This window comes from Dendropsophus ebraccatus, chromosome 5 (assembly GCF_027789765.1).
Source record: "Dendropsophus ebraccatus isolate aDenEbr1 chromosome 5, aDenEbr1.pat, whole genome shotgun sequence".
In the NCBI taxonomy this organism is placed as follows: domain Eukaryota; kingdom Metazoa; phylum Chordata; class Amphibia; order Anura; family Hylidae; genus Dendropsophus; species Dendropsophus ebraccatus.
In genome coordinates this window covers 82201674-82222927 of record NC_091458.1, presented here as the reverse complement: position 1 = coordinate 82222927, position 21254 = coordinate 82201674, and the positions used below count along the sequence as shown (strand labels likewise).

Genomic DNA, 21254 nt, shown 5'->3' with positions numbered 1-21254 from the left:
AGGAAAGACTGAGATTTCTCCTCTTTTTAGATCCATTCCTGGTTTTGGCTTCAAGAATCTGTCAGATAAATCTGTCTGTGTAAATGCACCATAAGTAACAGGTGTTTTAGAAGGGTTAAATGATTTTGGCCCACTGATCTCACACTCATATTACACAGAGAGGAGCTCCAGTGCTCCTAAGGGTCTAACTGTACAGTGGAGCAAATGCCAAACTGCACCACAACGGCATTGAGGATGAAGATAAGAGACATCACTTCATCCATGACGTCTCCGCTGCAATAGGGACGTATCAGCAGGTTAGATTACTCTCACCTCCAGGTAGTTTTTCCCTTTAAGGCCAGTTCACACAGAGTAAATTCAGCGTAATTCTGCTTCGGAACTCTCCGCTGCCGAATCCCGCCTGCCTCAGTGACATACAGTCTGTCTTTGGGAGGAATCGCGCGCCTCCGTTCACCACATCTCTCCGCTCAAAGATTCGTTGAGCAGAGAGACGCGGAGAGGCGCGATCCCTTCCATAGACAGACTGTCACTAAGGCAGGCGGGATTCTGCAGTGGAGAGTTCCGACGCAGAATTCTGCCGAATTTACTCTGTGTGAACTGGCCTTAAAGGGGAAACTACCTGGAGGTGAGAGTAATCTAACCTGCTGATACGTCCCTATTGCAGCGGAGACGCCATGGATGATGGGATGTCTCTTATCTTCATCCTCGATGCCGTTGTGGTGCAGTTTGGCATTTGCTCCACTGTACAGTTAGACCCTTAGGAGCACTGGAGCTCCTCTCTGTGTAATATGAGTGTGAGATCAGTGGGCCAAAGTCATGGCCATGTTTATCACCAATCTCCTCAGGGCCCCTCACTTACGGTAGATTATGAATATTATCAATTTTCTGTAAGAATAATCGCTAAAACAGGAAAAACAAAATTCCTCTGAATAAGAAACCAGCCTGGTCATGGAGCGAGCGCTCAGTCCATTGGTTCTGGTTCTCAGGACTGGTGGGGGGGTCCCAGCAGCCAGGCCGCCAACGAGCAGCTTGTTATAGCTTATGGATAGAGGATACCAAGATGGGGAGGGCTGCCCCTGTACCTTGTATAAGTAGTAACACATAACAGAAAGCATGTGCGGTGTCCGTGTGTGTCAGGCTGATGACCAGCAGCGGAGCCTCCCTCCCCGTGCGCGCTCCGGCGCCTCCTCGTCGTCATTCAGTGGCATCAGCCATCTCGTGAGGGAGCGCGCAGCACCGCCGCCATCTTACCAGACGGAACAACAATAATAATAATACTACGAGGCCGAGAGGAAGCGCCGTACAGAGAGCAGAGCACCGGGCCGCATCGCTCTCCAGCTCTTTCGCTTCCTAACGCCGGTGTCCGTGTGGCCGTGGTGAGCGGCCAGGGCCTGGTTGTCTAATGAGTGCCGGGGGCGGGCTGCGTTGTGACGGGGAGCTGAGCTACAACACTGCGGTCCCGGGCTAATGCGACCAGGAGACGACAACATACAGCGACTACACTCGTGTACAGCTAAAGCCACCCAGGTACCGTATACTGTCTGTACCATAGACGTCACGTGGTGCTTATCGGGGTTGGGGGGCGGCTGTATTTGTTGGGATCATGTGACACGCCCCCCGGTGGTTGTGTGTGTAGAACTAAGCACCTCTGGTCATGTGACCATTCTGCCACCATTACCTGTATAGGCCTGTGCATGTCATGTACTACACTCATAGACAACTACTGTGTCTCACGACTACCTGTAGCTTATAGTACTGGTTTGTTTGCTATTTCAGTAGAGTGTGTCCCTGCATTAGAGGGGAGACAAGTGTGCAGGTTTCTGTGTAACAATGACTGGTATTGGCTGAGGATCAGTTCTCCTTATGTTAGCACTTGAAGTGTGAAGCCATGTGCACACCCTCTATGTTATCCTGCTTGCTGTACACACCTATGTGTATGTTATCCCCATGTGCACACCTATCTGTATGTTATCCCCATGTGCACACCCTCTATGTTATCCCCATGTGCACACCCTCTGTTATCCTGCTTGCTGTACACACCTATCTGTATGTTTTCCCCATGTGCACACCCTCTATGTTATCCCCATGTGCACACCCTCTATGTTATCCTGCTTGCTGTACACACCTATCTGTATGTTTTCCCCATGTGCACACCCTCTATGTTATCCCCATGTGCACACCCTCTGTTATCCTGCTTGCTGTACACACCTATCTGTATGTTATCCCCATGTGCACACCCTCTATGTTATCCCCATGTGCACACCCTCTGTTATCCTGCTTGCTGTACACACCTATCTGTATGTTATCCCCATGTGCACACCTATCTGTATGTTATTCCGCTTGCTGTACACACCTATCTGTATGTTATCCCCATGTGCACACCTATCTGTATGTTATCCCGCTTGCTGTACACACCTATCTGTATGTTATCCCCATGTGCACACCCTGTATGTTATCCCGCTTGCTGTACACACCTATCTGTATGTCCCCATGTGCACACCCTGTATGTTATCCCGCTTGCTGTACACACCTATCTGTATGTTATCCCCATGAGCACACCCTGTATGTTATCCTGCTTGCTGTACACACCCATCTGTATGGTGAGGATGCTGCCATGTATGTCAGTCACTACTATACTGATTTACCAGTGTTAAGGGACGTTCCAAACCATAAAGGATTATGATTGGTTTGGGAGTATATTTACCATAAAGGTAAAACATATGGTATGTATGTAAAGGGACCCTGAGAGAGTCTACTCCAGGTTGGTCACATCCCTTTAGCTATGGATCATTGTGAACCATAGAAGGACTCCCTGCACAAGGACATGGAGCATAGAAGCGGCAGACCCTCCTGTCTGTGCCTTGTCATGTCTTTCTTGGCATTATCCAGCAGTATGATAAATGTTCCTTTTTTTGGGTTGTTGTCCTGATCATGGACAGATCTTTGTTTATACCCGCCGTAACCTGGTTGACTAAACATTGATCTTTGGTATATGGCACAGAGACTTGTTTGTGGACTGTCTTATTAGATTAATAATTTACTGGCCGATATGGTTGTAAGCGTTTTGACTTTCTTGTGGTTACTTGACGTCAACTGTTTATAGCTTTCAGTAGCATTCTGACTGCCGCAGCCTTTTGTGGTTGAAGATTATATATGGGCTGGAAGGTATTTGTTGTGTAGCTGTATAGGTTCACAAATAGTATTTCCATCAGTATTTTTTCAACCAAATTCAGGAGTGGAACTGACAGGACAAAATTATAATGAAAAAATTTGCACAGTTTTTGTGTTTTTAACAGACTCCTGGTTTTGGTTGAAAAAAAGACTGACAAAGGTACTAGGTGTGAACATAGCCCATTACTGTAAACTTTAGTAGCTGAACAGTTTAAATGACCCGAGTTTTCTTAGAATTCTTAAACTTTTTTGTATCAGACACATACATTTTTCATATTTGCTAACACTGTTGGATACTGTGCTGAGTATTTACAGCCCAAGTGGGAATCTGACTGTTTGAGTCTGCAGGTAGCCTGTGCTCCCTTAACTCGATCATTTGGGCGTTAGTAAGACCTGAAAACTCCACCTCTACAGCACTATTATTTTCACACTAACACTGTTATACTTTTCTTTTTTTATGGCTCTGTCTTAATACATGACAATATAGTTTGTCTGTCTGGATGTAATGACCATATTCAGTACCCACCTTGCACCTGTGTATTAGTAAGTAGTGTTGAGCGCATCTCTCAACACTTTGTTTGATCTCCCGTGGCTGCAGAAATGGATGCCACCCTAGGGCAGTCCTGGAAAACATGGATACAGCCAATGCTCGATGTTTTCCTGGCAGCCCTAGGACTGCATCCAATGTCTGCAGCCACCAATATATAAATGCTGAGCGCTCGGTTTCTGATAATGTTCCCGAACCCAAACACTTTGACAGAATGGCTTAAAACTATTAGTAAGTTTAGCGTAGGAACAAAATATTGTATAGATCAGAAGCCAGTAAAACTATCCTAGGATCGCTGCTCATTACAAGACAAGAGTCTTTGCATTATACAAATTTTTGCTAAAAAAAAAAAAAAGCATCCTTGTGTAATTTCTACAATGTAGTTGATCATTTAAAAGATAGGCGACCAAGCAATATGTTAGTAGGAGCATCGGGTGTGGACCAAGACCTTAAACGACTTCCTGTTTTTTTCACTATAATTGCTTAATAAATAGTCAGGAGCTGATGTTATTCATGTGTCACGTGGTGAGTAAGGGCTGTGCAATGTCATGTGCTTACAGCAGTGTAGCTAGTTACAAAGGACAGACAGATGTCACATAGTATCATAGGATGAAGTGTATTTTGTCACTTGTCATTTACAGCTAAAAATCTCGGGTGTATGATCAGCAAGCATAGTGGGTGATCTTCTGGATAGGCTGTCACACAGTGCAATTCGAGAATAAAAAACAGAAATTGCCTCTCCTTGCAAAAATAGTTGGATGGATATACATTAATAACTTTATACAGTTAAAGCTTACACGGAAAGCCCCACTCATCGTATGCATGGGCACTCCGCCTTAACCCAGGTCAATAGGCGGATCATATGCCAAGATTCTTTTTTGATACCACGTGGTTATATAGAAACACTCTTAAATGGAACACTGTATAGGCAGAGATAGCATAGCAATGTAATTCTCCCAGCAATCATACCCTTTGAATTTATGACAACATTCAGGTTTTTGGGGTAAGAGACCCACAACATAGCAAATATAGACTTGGTAGTGTTTGCCCATACTTTCTTGTGAAAGTATCATATTGCGAGGGCATCTCCTGTTTACAGCTTCTTCAGGTCAAACCACAGATTCACGTCTGGGCTCTGGCTAGGCCATTACAAAACTTTGGCCATCCTCTAGCAAAGCTGTTCTTTTGTTTTACACGGCGCTAGTCTATTCCCGGTCATCGACCCGGCTATTAAGATTAAAGATGATGATTGAACTGCAAGGATTTCTGGAAAGTACTGGTTGTGTACTGCATGTGACAACAATCTACTGTATTCTTCATATGCCTGGCCTGTGGGGTAGGTTGGCAAGGTGGAAGCCTTTTCTTACAGAAAAACATCCCAAGCTGGCTATGTTTTGCCACAACCTGCATCAACTCTGTCAAAAGAATGCCTTCTGCAGCTGGAACTGAGGCTTTAGTGAAAGTACAGGGGATTATGAACAGTTTTAGGGTACAAACACACACAGCAGATATGCAGCAGATTTGATACTGTGTTCAGTTATTTAGATCTAATCTGCGGCGTATCGCAGCAGTAAATACGCAGCGTATATGCCGTGTGTGTTTGTACCCTTAAGGCAAATGTACCAGCAGGTACATCGCTTAAAGACTTCTATAGACTGCCGGTCCAACGGTCCTTTCTTTAAACTGCGTCCTAGGCGGGCCCATCTGCCCCCAATGTGACGAGCCCCTCCCCTCTGTGACGCAGCTCCAGGGGAGGGCAAAACGTCACACTGATAATGGATAATTTGAACGCAACCACATTCCCAATTATAACATGATATTCACAGATATACAACCACATTATTTTAGTTCTGTTATTTTCCCCCTCTAACTTGCTTCAGTTTTTTTTAATAAATTGCACAGAATATGGAGTTACAGTGAAGAAAGAAATAAGTCTGAATTTGTCTTGGTCTGATTTTTTTACATGACAAAAACCTGCCATATTAACAGGGGTGTGTACACCTATTATACCCGTTGTATATTTGAGCCATAAGCAGTTGAGCACTAACAGTCCCCAGAACGATGGCCTCTAGTAACCAGAAGGACCAAAGAGTGCTGTCACTGGACCAGGAGATGTGAGTATGCTCTAGTTTATTTTACACTTAAAGCACAATGCAGTACATGTAGGTTTCTAATTAGATTAGTATACTACTTCAAGGCTAGACCTACATTGAGTTTGGCATATAGCATGCCCATAGGCTTCTGTTAGCCAAATCTATTTACAAAAATGTCTTTTTGGCACACATTTGGCTTCATCTAAACTATCTAAAAGACTTCTGTCCTGCTTGATGTTGCAGCTTTTGGGCTTAAAGCGGATGTACCATCTGGTACATTTAATTTGACCCACGGATAAAACTGTGCCGTCACGAGGGAACCTGGTGCCGCAGTCTGTTCTTTGAACCGCAGCCTGATTCCTGTGTACGGTGCCGTTCTATCCACGGGCTCCAGGCCGGAGCTGAAGCACTGGAGGTCGGCCGGCCCGCCCCCAGTGGAAGGGAATTCCCTTCCCTCTATGATGTGGTTCTATTAGAATCAATGGAGCCGCATCATAGAGGAGCAGGGGTTTCCCCCGACTGGTACATGGTACATCCTCTTCAAACCACGTTTGTTTTTTTGCATGTATCTTTTTTATCGAAACATAATTTATTGAGAATGGTCAGACAAAAATGAAGCATTAAACAAATAGGAAAACGCAGGTCCCAATCGAGATATATAATCAAAATAAACATAGAAGGTATATTTGAGTGCTGGGGTGATCTATAAACCTTTAAGAGCCTATGCTTTTTAAAATGGTACTCCGGCAGAAAAAAGTTTTCTTTCAAATCAATTGGTGTTAGGAAATTGCCTAGATATGTAGTTTACTTCTATTTCATCTCAAAGTCTTCCAGTACTATAAATCTCAAGTCTTCCAGTACTTATCAGCTGCAGTTTATAGAGATGAGCGAACCTCGAGCATGCTTGAGTCGATCCGAACCCGAACTTTCGGCATTTGATTAGCGGTGGCTGCTGAAGTTGGATAAAGCCCTAAGGCTATGTGGAAAACATGGATATAGTCATTGGCTGTATCCATGTTTTCCAGACAACCTTAGAGCTTTATCCAAGTTCAGCAGCCACTGCTAATCAAATGCCGATCGTTCGGGTTCGGATCGACTCGAACCCGAACCCGGTTCGCTCATCTCTAGCAGTTTGTCCTGCAGGAAGTGGTATATTCTTTCCAGTCTGACACAGTGCTCTCTGCTGCCACCTCTGTCTGAGATAGGAACTGTTCAGAGCAGGAGAGTTTTTTTTGCTTCCACTTTGGAGAGTTCTTGCCTCAGACAAAGTTAGCAGCAGAGATCAGAATGTCAAACTGGAAAGAATAGCCACTTCCTGCAGGAGCTGATAAGTACTGGAAGACCGGAGATTTTTTATAGAAGCAAATTACAAATCTATATAACTTTCTAAAACCAGTTGATCTGAAAGAAAAACATGTTTCCCAGAGCCCGCCCACCCTGGATACTTACTCTTTCCTGGAAGTCCCGCTCCTAGACCCGATCCTGGGACGGAGATATCACCGTCGGAAGCTGTGCGCGCGGCTCACCAGAGGTGAGTCCGACGCCCATAGAAAATGACTGCTCCAGTCATTTTCTATGGACGTTGGACTCATTTCTGGTAATTGGCATACAGCGCGCGCTCAGCTTCCAACGGCGATATCTCCGTTCCGGGATCGGCTCTAGGAGCGGAACTTACAGGAAAGAGTAAGTATCCAGGGCTCCACGCTAGAGCTGCTAGATCGGCGCTCGTTTACTGGGCCTATTCCACGGCCCCGACGATCGTTAAGCGAGAGCTGCAGGGACATAGATGTCCTTGCAGCCCTTGCACCATACATTACCTGTCCGGGCTTCTCCTGCGCTCCATCTTCCTCCCCAGGTCCCGCGCCGTAGCATCAGCTTCAGTGCGGCCTGACTTGAGCTGTCAGACAGCTCAGCCAATCACAGGCCGCGGCGGTCTCGGCCAGTGATTGGCTTAGCGTCTGACAGCTCAGTCCGGCCGCTCCGGAGCTGCTGCTGCGAGCGGGACTCGGGGAGGAATGTATGGTGCTGCTTCTCAAATTGTCTATCGCCCGCCGCGCACTGCTATTCCACCGTAGCGATGCGCGGTGGGGCACCGATGATTTTAGGGCTGATTGTTTTCTCTATTCCTATTCTCTAGGCCCATTGCTATTTATACTACACAGTGGGAAGCAACCAGAAATGGTTTAATAAGGTTATTCGCCAATCTAGGTCTGCTTTAGTTGGATTTGGTTTCATTATGAAGCATGTTAGAAATGGGTCATGTTACGAAAGTATCATCACTGCTTTAAAATACAAGCCATGCTGTCTTATCTCCTTAGGGTTTTTTTTCCCACGCCCCATATTTTAAAGATGCTAAAACGGGGAAGCCCTGTAGTCGAGTGTTTCCTTGCCCGGCATGATGTATCAATATGATGCTGGGAGCAGGGAAACTTTGAATCTCTGCAGCATAGGCTCTTGTAGTGACAGAGCCTATTCAGAGCATCCCAAAACTACAGGATGTGCGAATAAGCCTTTGTTCTGCAACTAATGTAACTGTTAGTAATAAGATAGCAAGTTAAGTAAGGTAAAGGGGCTGTTTCATGGAATCGTCTTCATGAAAGAACAGGCTTATATACCTGTAGGGAAAGGAGACCTTCTCATTGCAGTCACTGGCTTCTCAAAGGAGAGTCTTCTAGATCAGATAAAAAAAAAAAAAAAGCAAAGGCCACTTACAGAGGGGTATTGCTTCACATTATTTTTGATAGGGTATATTTGCATGTTAAGGAGTTGTGGAAGCCAGTCTTGCTATATTTGTTTCATGCTCTGTGATATGACATGTATGATAACGTGGGCATATCGGTATAAGAAGGATGATGGTTTATGTAATACATCAGGAACTATTTTCGGCATACGTGTTTTACAGTAAATTCTTTCCTGCAAGTGTTATCTTTCCAATGATTAGCATGATGATACAAGGTAACATTGCCCTCACATTTCAAATTCTCTTTCTTTTCCATTATAAAGGGCTTCCTACCCCCATAATAATCAGTATCTGCTTTCATAAAGTTCTGTTCTGCAGCTATCTAATGTATCATTTATTTTATGTGCAGGATGAAAAGAGGAAGAATGGCCAGTGACACAAGCATTGGGTTATCAGTCGGAGAGTTAGGGGAATTGTCAAAAAAGACAAAAAATCCAGAAGACGAACCCACAAAAACATCCAAGTTTCATGACTGGGGTAATCTACTTCCTGACATAATTCTGCAGATTTTTCAGTATTTGCCTCTTTTGGATCGTGCACATGCTTCTCAGGTGTGCAGAAACTGGAATCATGTGTTTCACATGCCTGATCTCTGGAGATGCTTTGAATTTGAGCTGAATCAGCCGGCTACTTCTTATCTAAAGGCAACACATCCTGACCTGATCAAACAGATCATTAAGAGGCACTCCAAACACCTACAGTATGTCAGCTTCAAGGTAGCAATGATTGTATTATTATTATTATTATTATTATTATTATTATTATCATCATCATCGTTTTAGGCCATATTTTGGACAGTCACATTTTGATAATTACATCTGAAATGATAAAAAAACCCCTGTCCTAATTTTGTTTTAAATTGACAACCGAAAAAGAATGTTGTGTTTACATAGCTTTAAATAGAAGTAGTGAACGTTAAATTTGTAGTACAGTAAAAAATTTATTCTGCAGGTCAGTGTGATTCTAACCACACTTATATAGTTTTTGTTTTACTACTTTTGTTGTTTTTCTGTCTACAGAGCTGTGTGTGGGCCTATTTTTTGGGAACCATATCAGTGCAGGATAGTGGGACAGTTGGGCTTAATATTGGTGGTTTTGGAACACTAACCCCTGGCTTTATAAACAAATGCTGGTGGTTTAGTGTTCCAAAGTTCCAAAACTAGCTGACGGATTCACTTTAAGGGTACAAACACACACAGCATATACGCTGCGTATTTACTGCTGCGATACGCAGCAGATTAGATCTAAATAACTGAACACAGCATCAAATCTGCTGCGTGTGTTTGTACCCTAAGGGTCCATTCACACTTATGGGGTATTCACATGATCCGTGCAGTCTGTTAACATGAATGATTCATTCATTATGATGCCGGGACCTTCAAAACTGTTCAAATGTTTGCGCTACTTTACTGCCATACAGTGTCAGTTCAGTAGCACGAACATTTAAACAATGAATGATGATGCCTGGAATTTAAAAATCTATTCCATAGCAACTCATCCATATTCACGGACTGTGCACAAAACATGTGACTGCCCCCATACAGGATCTGCTGCAGATATAAAGGGAATTTAACAGCAGGTTAGACGTTATCTAAACTGCTTGTAGCTCAGGGTGCTGAGGATGAAGGGAAGTTTCCTACCTTTATCTCAGCGCCATTTCCATGCAGTTTGTAGTTTAATCCTGCGTCTATTGAGGCCATTTTTAAGCAATGGTCCAAACAGTGCTCCAAACTTCCTTACTTTCCCACTACGTATAACACCGGGCCGGTGTTACTGAAGATCAACCCTGACCAGTACTGCAGTACCGGCCGGATGATCTTAATTTCTAATGAATTGGGATGCGGGAGCCGCACGTTCCATTGTGTGAACTGACCTGTCTGCGGCCCTCCTTCGGTGACATGTCAGTTTTTCGTGTGGCCGAATGTAATCCTGACCAGAGCGTATACTATCTGTATACGCTCCGGTCGGGATTTCATTCATTCAAATAGAATGTACGTTTTGTATAAATCACAGCTGTTGTTGCTAATTGCAACAACGGCTGTGATTTATGCAAAACGTACATGGTGTGAACATAGCCTTGAACTGGAAACTGCACCAAGGATGAAGGTAAGATACTTATGTTCATCCTCAGCGCCCTGTGAGCAATAGCTATCAGCAGGTAATATTTGTCTAACCTGTTGATAATTTTCCTTATAAAGTTGCAGCTTTGATGCTACATATATTAATGTAACTAAATGAACATGGCTTCAAATCTGATACAGAGCTGTACATGTGACCGTACCCTAAAGGTAAATACATAGCAGTCTTGCCAACACTTACTGCTGAGCATATATTATTTGATCCTACTTAAAGGGCACCACTGTTCTATTATTGCAGCTAGTAGTACTAATCTATGTAACATGCATATTTTGCTTTTCTTACATTTGGACAAGTAAATCTTTTGGGCTAATATTTTTGCTAGTCTTTTGCCATTATATCTGCATGAAAAAAAAATATTTGAAGTTGATGTCAGGGGTTGCTCTGCAGATGTCCAGACTAAATGTTATATATGTTTAGACAATATTATTATTAGACTTGCATAAAGTATTATCTGCAGAACACTGTAATCTCTGCACACAAACACGAGTTGTTACTATTTGAAATGCATTGTTATGGTTATGTGTTTGTAGATATCATGATTTGTCATTTTCTTTCCATACAGGTTGATAGTAGTAAAGAATCGGCTGAAGCGGCATGTGATATTCTTTCACAACTTGTAAATTGCTCTTTGAAGACACTTGGACTTATTTCAACTGCTCGACCAAGCTTTATGGATTTACCAAAGGTAAAGGCTTTAGTATTGGATTGACTTGTAGTCTGAACCATCCATAATAACACCCCCTGCATCATTTTATGTGAAGGATCTGTCATACAACAAAGATAGTGAAGGGAAAATGTTTTTCAACATTTTCTGACTACATTGTTGCCCTTAAGGTTACAAATCACAGGTTTATTGCAGAAATTTCTTCATTGACAGTCCTTTTGTACATGTGAATGGGACTGTTTCTGCCGCATGGCATTTTATGTAGTTTATTCATGATAAGTGTACTTAGCTTTGACAGCTGCATTTAAATAGTTAATTAGCCGGGAGCCACGATCGGCCACGCCGGCTAATATCCGTGGTCCCTAGCTGCACATAGCAACCGGGGACTGCAGGTTGCAAAGAAGGCTCATGCTGGGAGCCCTCTCTGTTTACCTTTAACGACCGCATGACTAGTATACTCATCATGCGTTGTTAAGGGGTTAACTGTTTATTTTGCTGTAAGTTAAGGTAAACCTGTTGATTGGTACCTGTAGCTAAAGATTCCTGATCCTGGCACTGGTATTCTTTTTTTCCCCTTCGACATGACAGCACCACGGAGAGAGGGACCCCGCCCCCTGGGACAGGAAACCTGAATCATAAAAGGATTAGGCCCTCCTCTCAACCTCAGTGTGGTTTCCTGTCCCTGCGGGAAGCCTGGAGTATGGAAGCTCTGTGAGTCTCCTAAAGGATTAAAAAAAAGAAGCCGGAGCTTCCCCAGTTGCTGAAGCCTATTCTAGTGGAATGTCCGGGGGGATGGCTCTGTACAGCGCCGGTGTAGCACTGCAAGCCCGACTCACCACCACCAGCCGTATTTCCAGAATGGCAAAGGAGCCGGATCGGAAGCCCCGAGATCTCCTGGTAGCAGCCGCGGGATATTCAGAGGCAGTTGTGGGCCGAGACAGTAAGTCACGTCCGTACGGAGCGTGCGTTCCACATTGCGGCCTACTTCCGGTCCGGCGCGCGGCGACTTCCGGTTTGACGTTGCGCGGTGACGTGGTGTGGGAGTCACGCGGCGCACAAGTAGTGACGTCAGACGCCGGATAATTCAGAAAACACTGTGGAGTGCGCAGTGGTGAGCTCGGCCGGCATACTCACAAGCTACAAGCTGCAATGAGTTCCAGCAGCGAGGCTAGGAAGGATTCCTCTGGGGCTCAGGCCTCTTCCCGGGTACTAAATCACTTCTCCCCTGGTTGGGGTGGTAAGATGATCAACTTTTTATTTTCCCTAATAGTATATTTCTCTTTTTCTTATTTTTTCTACAAATCATTTATTAGGATTCGTCTAGGAAATCTAAATCCTCCAGACATAAAGAATGCAGAGTGTGCAAAGTCAGACTTGGCCCAAGCTATGATAAGCCAACTTGTGAACAATGTATTGGAAGTTTGGTAGCTGCGTAGGTTCCATCCATGGACTCTATTCTCTCCTCTGTAAAAATGTTTATAAGAGATGAAATTCAGAATTCCTTTAAAAGTGTACCTGCTTCAACTCCGGTTAGTTTTCCGGGACCTTCCCAGAGAATTACTACGGTATCTATACCTGACCATGAGGAAGGGGAAACTAGAGAAGAAGAGGCAGAAGCAGCAGGCTCAGAAGATTCTGACACTGAGACAGGAGTTAAGGCCTTGTTTTCATTAGAAGATGTGTGTACCTTAGTTAAAGAGGTTCGCTCCACAATGGAGATTGAAGATCCCAAAGAACCTAAGTCCATTCAAGACATCATGTTTGGAAGTTTAGAGGAAAAGAAAAAGAAGGTTTTTCCAGTGCACAGGAGCATATCAGCTCTTATTAATAAAGAATGGAGTAAGCCAGGGAAAAAAGGCTTCATTCCTAGGGCAGTAAAGAGGAAATACCCTTTTTGAGGAAACGGATAATCCATCATGGGATAGAGCCCCAAAGATAGATGTGTCTATCTCTAAAATGTCACGCAAGGGGTCCTTACCTTTTGATGATCTAGGGGTGCTCAAGGACCTCATGGATAAAAAGGCGGAGTGATTTCTACAGAAAACTTGGGAAGCCGCCACAGGAAGTTTCAAACCAAACATTGCAGGCACTTGTGTGGCTAGGTCAATGATGGTTTGGCTTTCCCAGCTAGAGATAGATCTTCAGGCTGAGGATTTTAAGGAAAAGTTCACTACAGCTTTACCTTTGCTTAAAAAATATGCCTCCTTTCTAGCTGATTCATCCACTGATGCACTTAGGTTTTCTGCTCGCTCAGCTGCATAGTCCAACTCGGCCCGTCGAGCCCTGTGGTTAAAGAACTGGTCAGGCAAAATTGTGCACCATACCCTGCGAAGGAGAATATATATTTGGGACTGTTTTAGATGATCTACTGGATAAGGCCGCAGACAAAAAGAGAAATTTTCCTGCAGCCTTTCAAGGGAAACGATTCCAGTCCTTTCGAGGTCAAGGAAAGGAAAAGTTTCACAGAAAGAATACGGACAAATCCAGTAGAGGAAGAGCCTACAACAAGTCAAGAGGCTATATGTTCTCCCAAAAATCTGACTCAACAAAGAAGTCCTCCTCGCAATGACGCCAGATTTCGAGTGGGGGGAAGGTTAAAACACTTCGCACCAGAATGGGAAAAGATCTGCGGCAGCAGATGGGTACTTCAGTCTATTCAAGATGGAGTACGCTTAGATTTTGCATCCCTTCCTCCCACTCGGTTTGTTATAACAAAGGGCCATCAGGACTCAAGGGAGCTAGAGTCCCTAAAATTGGAAGTTCTGGCATTACAGGAGAAGGAAGTCCTGGTTCCAGTTCCGGAGTCAGAAAAAGGTCAGGGGTTCTATTCCACATTGTTTCTGGTAAAAAAAAAAATAACAGACGAAAGTTACAGAGTCATAATAAATCTTAAACCTCTGGATCAACATCTTCGCTACCAAAGATTCAAGATGGAAACCATCAAAAGTACAGTAAACTTGCTCTTTCCAGATTGTTTTATGGCGTCAGTAGACCTAAAGGATGCATACTTACACTTTCCAATCCACAAGGATTTTCAAAAGTATCTCAGGATAGCAATTTGGATCAACAGCTCCCTGATTCACCTACAGTTTCAAGCTCTGCCCTTTGGCATCTCCAGTGCCCCACGGATCTTCACCAAGATAGTGGCGGAAATGGCAGCTCATATAAGGGAGCAGGAAGGCGGTTTCATTCCATACTTGGACGATTTTCTGTTGATAGAAGAATCAGAAGAAAAACTTCAAACAATGTTAAAGAGAACCCTGTCCATTCTAGAAAATCTCGGCTGGATAATAAATTACAAAAAATCATCATTAACTCCAGAAAGGGAAAAGCTGTTCCTAGGAATTTCACTGGACTCAGTGACTCAAAAATCATTCCTGCCCTTGGAGAAGATAGAGAAGCTGCAAGACTTAACAAACTATCTTCTTCAGAATCCAGTAACATCCATAAGGAGGGGTATGTCGCTTCTTGGTCTGTTTACAGCAGCTATTCCAGCGGTTCCTTGGGCCCAAATTCATTCAAGACCCTTACAGGCCCAGCTCCTCGAGGCATGGGATGGTTCTCCCACAGGTTTGGACAAAAAAGTCACCTTATCCCAGGTTACATTGCAAAGTTTTACCTGGTGGTTATCCAGGAATAATCTCTCTAAAGGTCTTAGCTGGACTTTTTCCTCACCTGAAATAATAACCACAGATGCAAGCCCTTCGGGCTGGGGCGCTCACATTAGACATCTTAACTTTCAGGGTACCTGGGATGAGGAATACAGCAATAGGTCTTCTAACTTCAAAGAATTAGCAGCTGTATATTTTGCCCTGTGTAAGGCGGAGTCTCACATAAAAAATTGTAATGTTAAAATCTTCTCAGATAATTCAACAGCAGTTTCCGTTATCAATAGGCAGGGTACCACCAGGAGCCCCCTGTTATTGGACATGTCTTATCTAATTTTTTCTTTTGCAGAGAAAAAACTTTTGAGTCTATCAGCTGTCCATCTCAAGGGAATACTGAATACAAGAGCAGACTACCTCAGCAGACATCAGCTACTACAAGGGGAATGGCGCCTGAATCCCTCAATCTTTCAGATGATAACTCACTTTTGGGGAGGCGGTCATAGATCTGTTCGCAACCAGAGCAAACAGACAGGTGAGACAGTTTCTTTCCTTGTCCCCAGCGGACTGGCCCCTAGGCGTAGATGCCCTAAGTCAGACGTGGTCTTGGAGTCTAATGTACGCTTTTCCTCCTCCTCCACTGGCCTTGATTCCTCGAGTACTAAGGAAGATACGTCAGGACTCAGCAAGAGTGATTCTTATAGCCCCATTTTGGCCACGCAGAGCTTGGTTCTCAGGTCTGAGATCCATGTCGGTGACGGATCCCTGGGTTCTACCGGAACAACCGGATTTACTTTCTCAGGGCCCGATCTTTCAACAAGAAGCGAAGCAGCTGCACCTGACGGCCTGGCTTTTGAAAGGCTAATCCTTGGAAGTCATGACCTCTCTGATGCTGTAATTTCAACCTTACAGAGGAGTAGGAAGCCGGTAACCTCTAAGATCTACTTCAGAATTTGGAGGACCTTTTTTTCTTTTTTGGGGGCAGAAAAAGTAGACCTTCATAAACCTAATATTGCTCAAATCTTGGATTTCCTCCAAAAAGGCCTAGAGAAGGACCTTAAGCCAGCCACTTTAAAGGTTCAGGCATCTGCTTTAGGAGCATTATACAACCATCAGATAGCTACTCATCCTTGGGTAGTTAGATTTTTTTAGAGCAGCTTCCAGGCTCTCTCCAAGACTGTCTCCCTCAGTTCCTTCTTGGGACTTGAGTATAGTCCTTTAGGGTGCAAACCCACTTGACGTATTTACTGCGTGAATCAGTCTTAAAAATAAGCTGGCAAAACGCAGGTTGGCTTTATACGATTGTTCTGCATTAAAATATGCAATTGCGTATTTTTGAAGCGTGAAGCTACATGCGTTTTTCACACAGGTTGTTAACAACTGATGCTTTGCTAACAACAAGCTTCACGCTTCAAAAATACGCAATTGCGTATTTTAATGCAGAACAATCGTATAAAGCCAACCTGCGTTTTGCCTGCTTATTTTTAAGACTGATTCACGCAGCAAATACGTCAAGTGGGTTTGTACCCTAAGAGTTTAACAGATGCTCCCTTTGAACCTTTGTCAGAAATCTCTCTAAAAAATCTTACTCTTAAAACGGCCCTTCTAGTGGCAGTAACATCAGCCAGGCGAGTAGGGGAGTTAGCTAGCCTGTCATGCTGCGAGCCCTATACTAAGATCTTGTCAGACAGAATCATAATCAAGCCAGACCCTGCTTTCTTGCCCAAAATTGTTTCAGATTTCCATCGCTCACAGGAAATAATACTACCCTCTTTCTGTGATAATTCTGCTAACAAGAGAGAACAGGAATTTAATTGTTTAGATGTAAGACGCTCAGTTATACAATACCTGGAAGTCACTAAGCAATTTAGACGATCTAGATCTCTGTTTATTCAGTTTTCAGGAGCCAATAAGGGTTGTAAGGCTAGTAGTAGTTCCATAGCCAGATGGATAAGGCAGGCTATTTGCTCATCTTACTCTTCTGCTGGTCTTTCTCCTCCCCTTAGGCTCAAAGCTCATTCCACCCGTGCGGTTGCGACCTCTTGGGCTGAAAGAAGTGATGCTTCAATCTCTCAGATCTGCAGGGCGGCTGTTTGGTCCTCACCGCACACTTTTTTCCGACACTATAGGTTGGATCTTTCTGATTCCTCTGGTGTGGCCTTTGGGCGTAAGGTCTTACAGGCTATAGTCCCTCCCTAAATTCTTTTCTCATCTCTGGTATTCTCTCCGTGGTGCTGTCATGTCGAAGAGGAAAACAGAAGTTACTCACCGGGTAATGATGTTTCCTCGAGTACATGACAGCACCATTACATCCCACCCTATTGGTTATCTTCACTGTTTGTTTCTCTTGGGTGTGCAGAAAAAAAAAAAAAAAAAATTGTTGATTTGATATTGGTGACGGTTCTTAAAAAGAGTTAAACAAATCCTGATACTAATCATGGCTCTCTTCGGTCTCTGGAATACACACTGAGGTTGAGAGGAGGGCCTAATCCTTTTATGCTTCAGGTTTCCTGTCCCTGGGGGTGGGGTCCCTCTCTCCGTGGTGCTGTCATGTACTCGAGGAAACATCATTACCCGGTGAGTAACTTCTGTTTTTCTCCTCAGAAGATTTTTTTTTCTGTATTTTGATGAAAAGAAAATATTCAAATTAGCCCTTTGGTGCACTGGGGGCATTCCTTAGCCTCTCAGCACCATTCCACCCACCTGCCAGCTCCTACGTCCCCTCCTACTTAGGCATATTAATATATGCATAAGTAGACACATACCACTATTTTTACCAGATGAGAGCAGAGTTACATATCTATTATGCATATGTTAATATGAATAAGTAGGAGAGGACGTAGGAACCAGCGGGAAGAGTAATACACTGAGGGGCAGAGGAATGCCCCCAGTGCACAAAAGGGTTAATTTGCAATTAGATTTTCATCAAAATACAGAAAAATGGCACCAAGGAAGATCAGTGCCAGGATCAGGGACTCTGCAGCTGCAGGTACATATTAACCTTCTGATTGTTTCCCTTTAGGGTCCATTTGCACAGAAAGATTATCTGACAAAGATTTGAAGCCAAAGCCAGGAATGGATTTGAAAAGAGGAGAAATCTCAGGCTTTCCTTTACTACCTGTTCTCTGTTTATAGTCTGTTTCTGGCTTTGACTTCAACTCTTTGGCAGATAATCTGTCAGATAATCTTTCTGTGTAAATAGCCCCTTAAACATCATACTGTAGTTCTATTCCAAATAATTGCGTATTGTGGGGGCTCCTGCATGAAGAACACCTGTAATCAAATCCTCTTTGAGGAACAAGTAACTCTATAGCTGGACATACATATTAGACCGGCTGGCCATCTTAAATGTATGGTGACCTCCCGACTTTCCCCCAACACAGAATGTTGGTGAGATAAAGCATTGGGTAGTTAAATTTGGCCCCCTTTGTTTTCAGGATTGATGAGCTGCTGCCAGAGGTGTCTGGAACTTCCTTTCTCCATTAAAAACACAAACTTGTCAAGTGTGAATGTGTCTGGAAGGATCTGTCGGCCAACAACTATGTAATATGTATATAACTAGCTTGACTACATTATAGGACATTTCACTGAACATAAATAACACATTTTGCTTTTTGTTTTGTAGTCACACTTCATATCTGCTCTAACTGTTGTGTTCGTCAACTCAAAGTCACTCTCATCACTTAAAATTGATGATACTCCGGTAGATGATCCATCCCTGAAAGTGCTGGTGGCCAACAATAGTGATACCTTGAAGCTTTTGAAAATGAGCAGTTGTCCGCATGTTTCCCCTGCAGGTAAAATACTTCAATTTATATGTTGTGTACTTCCCATTTATTTACCTCCTTGCCAGTGCATTGCTTCTGGTTGTTGGGAGCCAGTTAACTGGCTCCCTGAAAGGACTTTCTGTTCTTCAGATCACAGGGCTTTTCCAGTTTTACTTAGAAGCAGTTAAAGGGGTTGTCTGGGCAGAAAAGGAACCTGCCCCCTCATGTTACAGAAGGGGTACTTCTGAAACACACAGAGAGCAGAAGTGGAACACTGGGGATCAGAAATCACAGCCCACGGACAACCCCTTTAAACACTTTAAGGGTACAAACCCACTTGACGTATTTGCTGCGTGAATCAGTCCTAAAAATAAGCAGGCAAAACGCAGGTTGGCTTTATACGATTGTTCTGCGTTAAAATACGCAATTGCGTATTTTTGAAGCGTGAAGCTTGTTGTTAGCAAAGCATCAGTCGTTAACAACCTGTGCGAAAACCGCATGTAGCTTCACGCTTCAAAAATATGCAATTGCGTATTTTAACAACTGATGCTTTGCTAACAACAAGCTTCACGCTTCAAAAATACGCAATTGCGTATTTTAACGCAGAACAATCGTATAAAGCCAACCTGCGTTTTGCCTGCTTATTTTTAAGACTGATTCACGCAGCAAATACGTCAAGTGGGTTTGTACCCTTATGATGTATTCTTTATAGTCTACTTAATAGAACTTGTAAAGTTTTTAATACTTAGATGTAAGTTGTTGTTTTTTTTTGTTGTTGTCAGCAACATAAATATTTGAAAATTTGTTTCAGGTATCTTATGTGTAGCAGATCAGTGTCATGGTCTGCGGGAGCTGGCTTTGAACTACTATTTACTGAGCGATGAGCTGCTTCTGGCTCTTTCCTCTGAAAAACATGTGCGATTGGAACATCTGCGTATTGATGTTGTCAGCGAGAATCCAGGACAAACACACTTTCACACCATTCAGAAAAGCAGCTGGGATGCCCTGATAAAGCATTCTCCTAAGGTGAATTTGGTCATGTACTTTTTTCTTTATGAAGAGGAGTTTGATCCTTTTTTCCGCTATGAAACGCCAGTTACACACCTGTACTTTGGAAGATCTGTAAGCAAGGAAGTGCTTGGCCGTGTTGGAATGACATGCCCTCGGCTTGTGGAGTTGGTTGTTTGCGCTAATGGACTTCGACCTCTTGATGAAGAACTGATTCGAATTGCAGAGCGATGCAAGAACCTGACAGCCATCGGACTTGGGGAGTGTGAAGTTTCATGTTCTGCATTTGTGGAGTTTGTAAAGATGTGTGGTGGTCGTCTATCCCAGCTTTCTATCATGGAGGAAGTTTTAATCCCTGATCAAAAGTATAACTTGGAGCAGATTCATTGGGAAGTTTCAAAGCATCTTGGAAGAGTCTGGTTTCCAGACATGATGCCCACTTGGTAGGATCTGAAGCTGGTCTACTACCACTGGTTATATTGAAGAGCACCTTAAATCAGTACAATTGCATGACAAGCTAATAAACTAATCTGCAGTTTTCCTTCTTTTGTTTTTGCTTTATTTAAATGTGTGCAGGAGCTAATTTATTAAGGTCACATTGTTTGGGATGTCTAGGGACCATCACACAGAATTATATTTTTTGTTTATTCTTCAAATATAGATTTGTGTGGAAGCTGAACTAGAGGCCATTTGCTTTGTGCCACTCGTAATCCATTTAAAGTTAAAGACATACGCATTATATCTTGCAGAGATCTGATTTTGGATGTATTTTGCCTCTGGCAAGGCTCTTGCATTTACACAATAAACAGACCTTGTTTGCTTTTTACTTCCATCTTTTGTTATTAAATGATGAACATTGAATATGTATAAGTGTTTTATTGTGCTAGATTTATTTTTTGCATACAGTCGAATGCTTCAAACATGCAAAATACTATTTAAACATGTAGTTTGTAACAGTTGTGACAGTTCTCTTGCTGTTTTTGCATTATCTATTATCAAATTGCAGTTTACATGCTGTAAGGTACATAATTATTTATGAGAACAACTTATGTGCTTATTTAAAGGGGTATTCCCCCCAAAATTATTTTTGCATTAATACGCTGCCCACCCGTAGCTTTGCTGTTATCCAGCTGCATTCACCTCCACGGATTGCAGAGAATCATCAGACTTCAGTCCACACCGACACGCTCCCTGCTCCTGGCCCCCACCCTCCGTGTCGGCATCACGTGTCCTCAGTTCCAGCACAGTGAAGTGACTGAGAACACTGATGGGGTGGCTGCTGTTACAGAGGGAGACAGTGATCAGCGCAGCTGTGACTGCATCCCTCTCTAACAGCAGCCACCCGGTCACCCCCAGCCCAGAGCTCACCCCCTGTGTCCAGAGCCTCCCGATGCCTCCCGTGGCATCCCTCACTCATCCGCAGCATAGCCTCCGCACTCACCCGCGGCTCCGCCCCCCTGCGATCGCCGGCGGCAAGCTCCGCCCCCTGCAATCGCCGTCGGCAAGCTCCGCCCCCCGCA

General features: G+C 43.6%; 1 protein-coding gene across 1 annotated transcript; it reads left to right on the top strand.

Moving 5' to 3' along the window:
* The first annotated feature begins 1138 nt into the window (after nt 1–1138).
* On the top strand, nt 1139–20595 carry FBXL3 (F-box and leucine rich repeat protein 3). Its single transcript, XM_069970662.1, has 5 exons — nt 1139–1527; nt 8901–9267; nt 11253–11375; nt 18585–18756; nt 19538–20595. Exons 2-5 carry the CDS (start codon nt 8902–8904, stop codon nt 20179–20181), a joined length of 1305 nt encoding a protein of 434 aa, XP_069826763.1. The 5' UTR covers nt 1139–1527; nt 8901; the 3' UTR covers nt 20182–20595.
* The last annotated feature ends 659 nt before the right edge of the window (nt 20596–21254 follow it).

Coding starts and splice junctions, on each gene's coding strand:
- FBXL3 (XM_069970662.1), top strand. CDS start 8,902: ATGAAAAGAGGAAGAATGGCCAGTGACACAAGCATTGGGTTATCAGTC. Junction 9,268..11,252: donor TACAGTATGTCAGCTTCAAG/GTAGCAATGATT, acceptor CTTTCCATACAG/GTTGATAGTAGTAAAGAATC. Junction 18,757..19,537: donor TCCGCATGTTTCCCCTGCAG/GTAAAATACTTC, acceptor AATTTGTTTCAG/GTATCTTATGTGTAGCAGAT.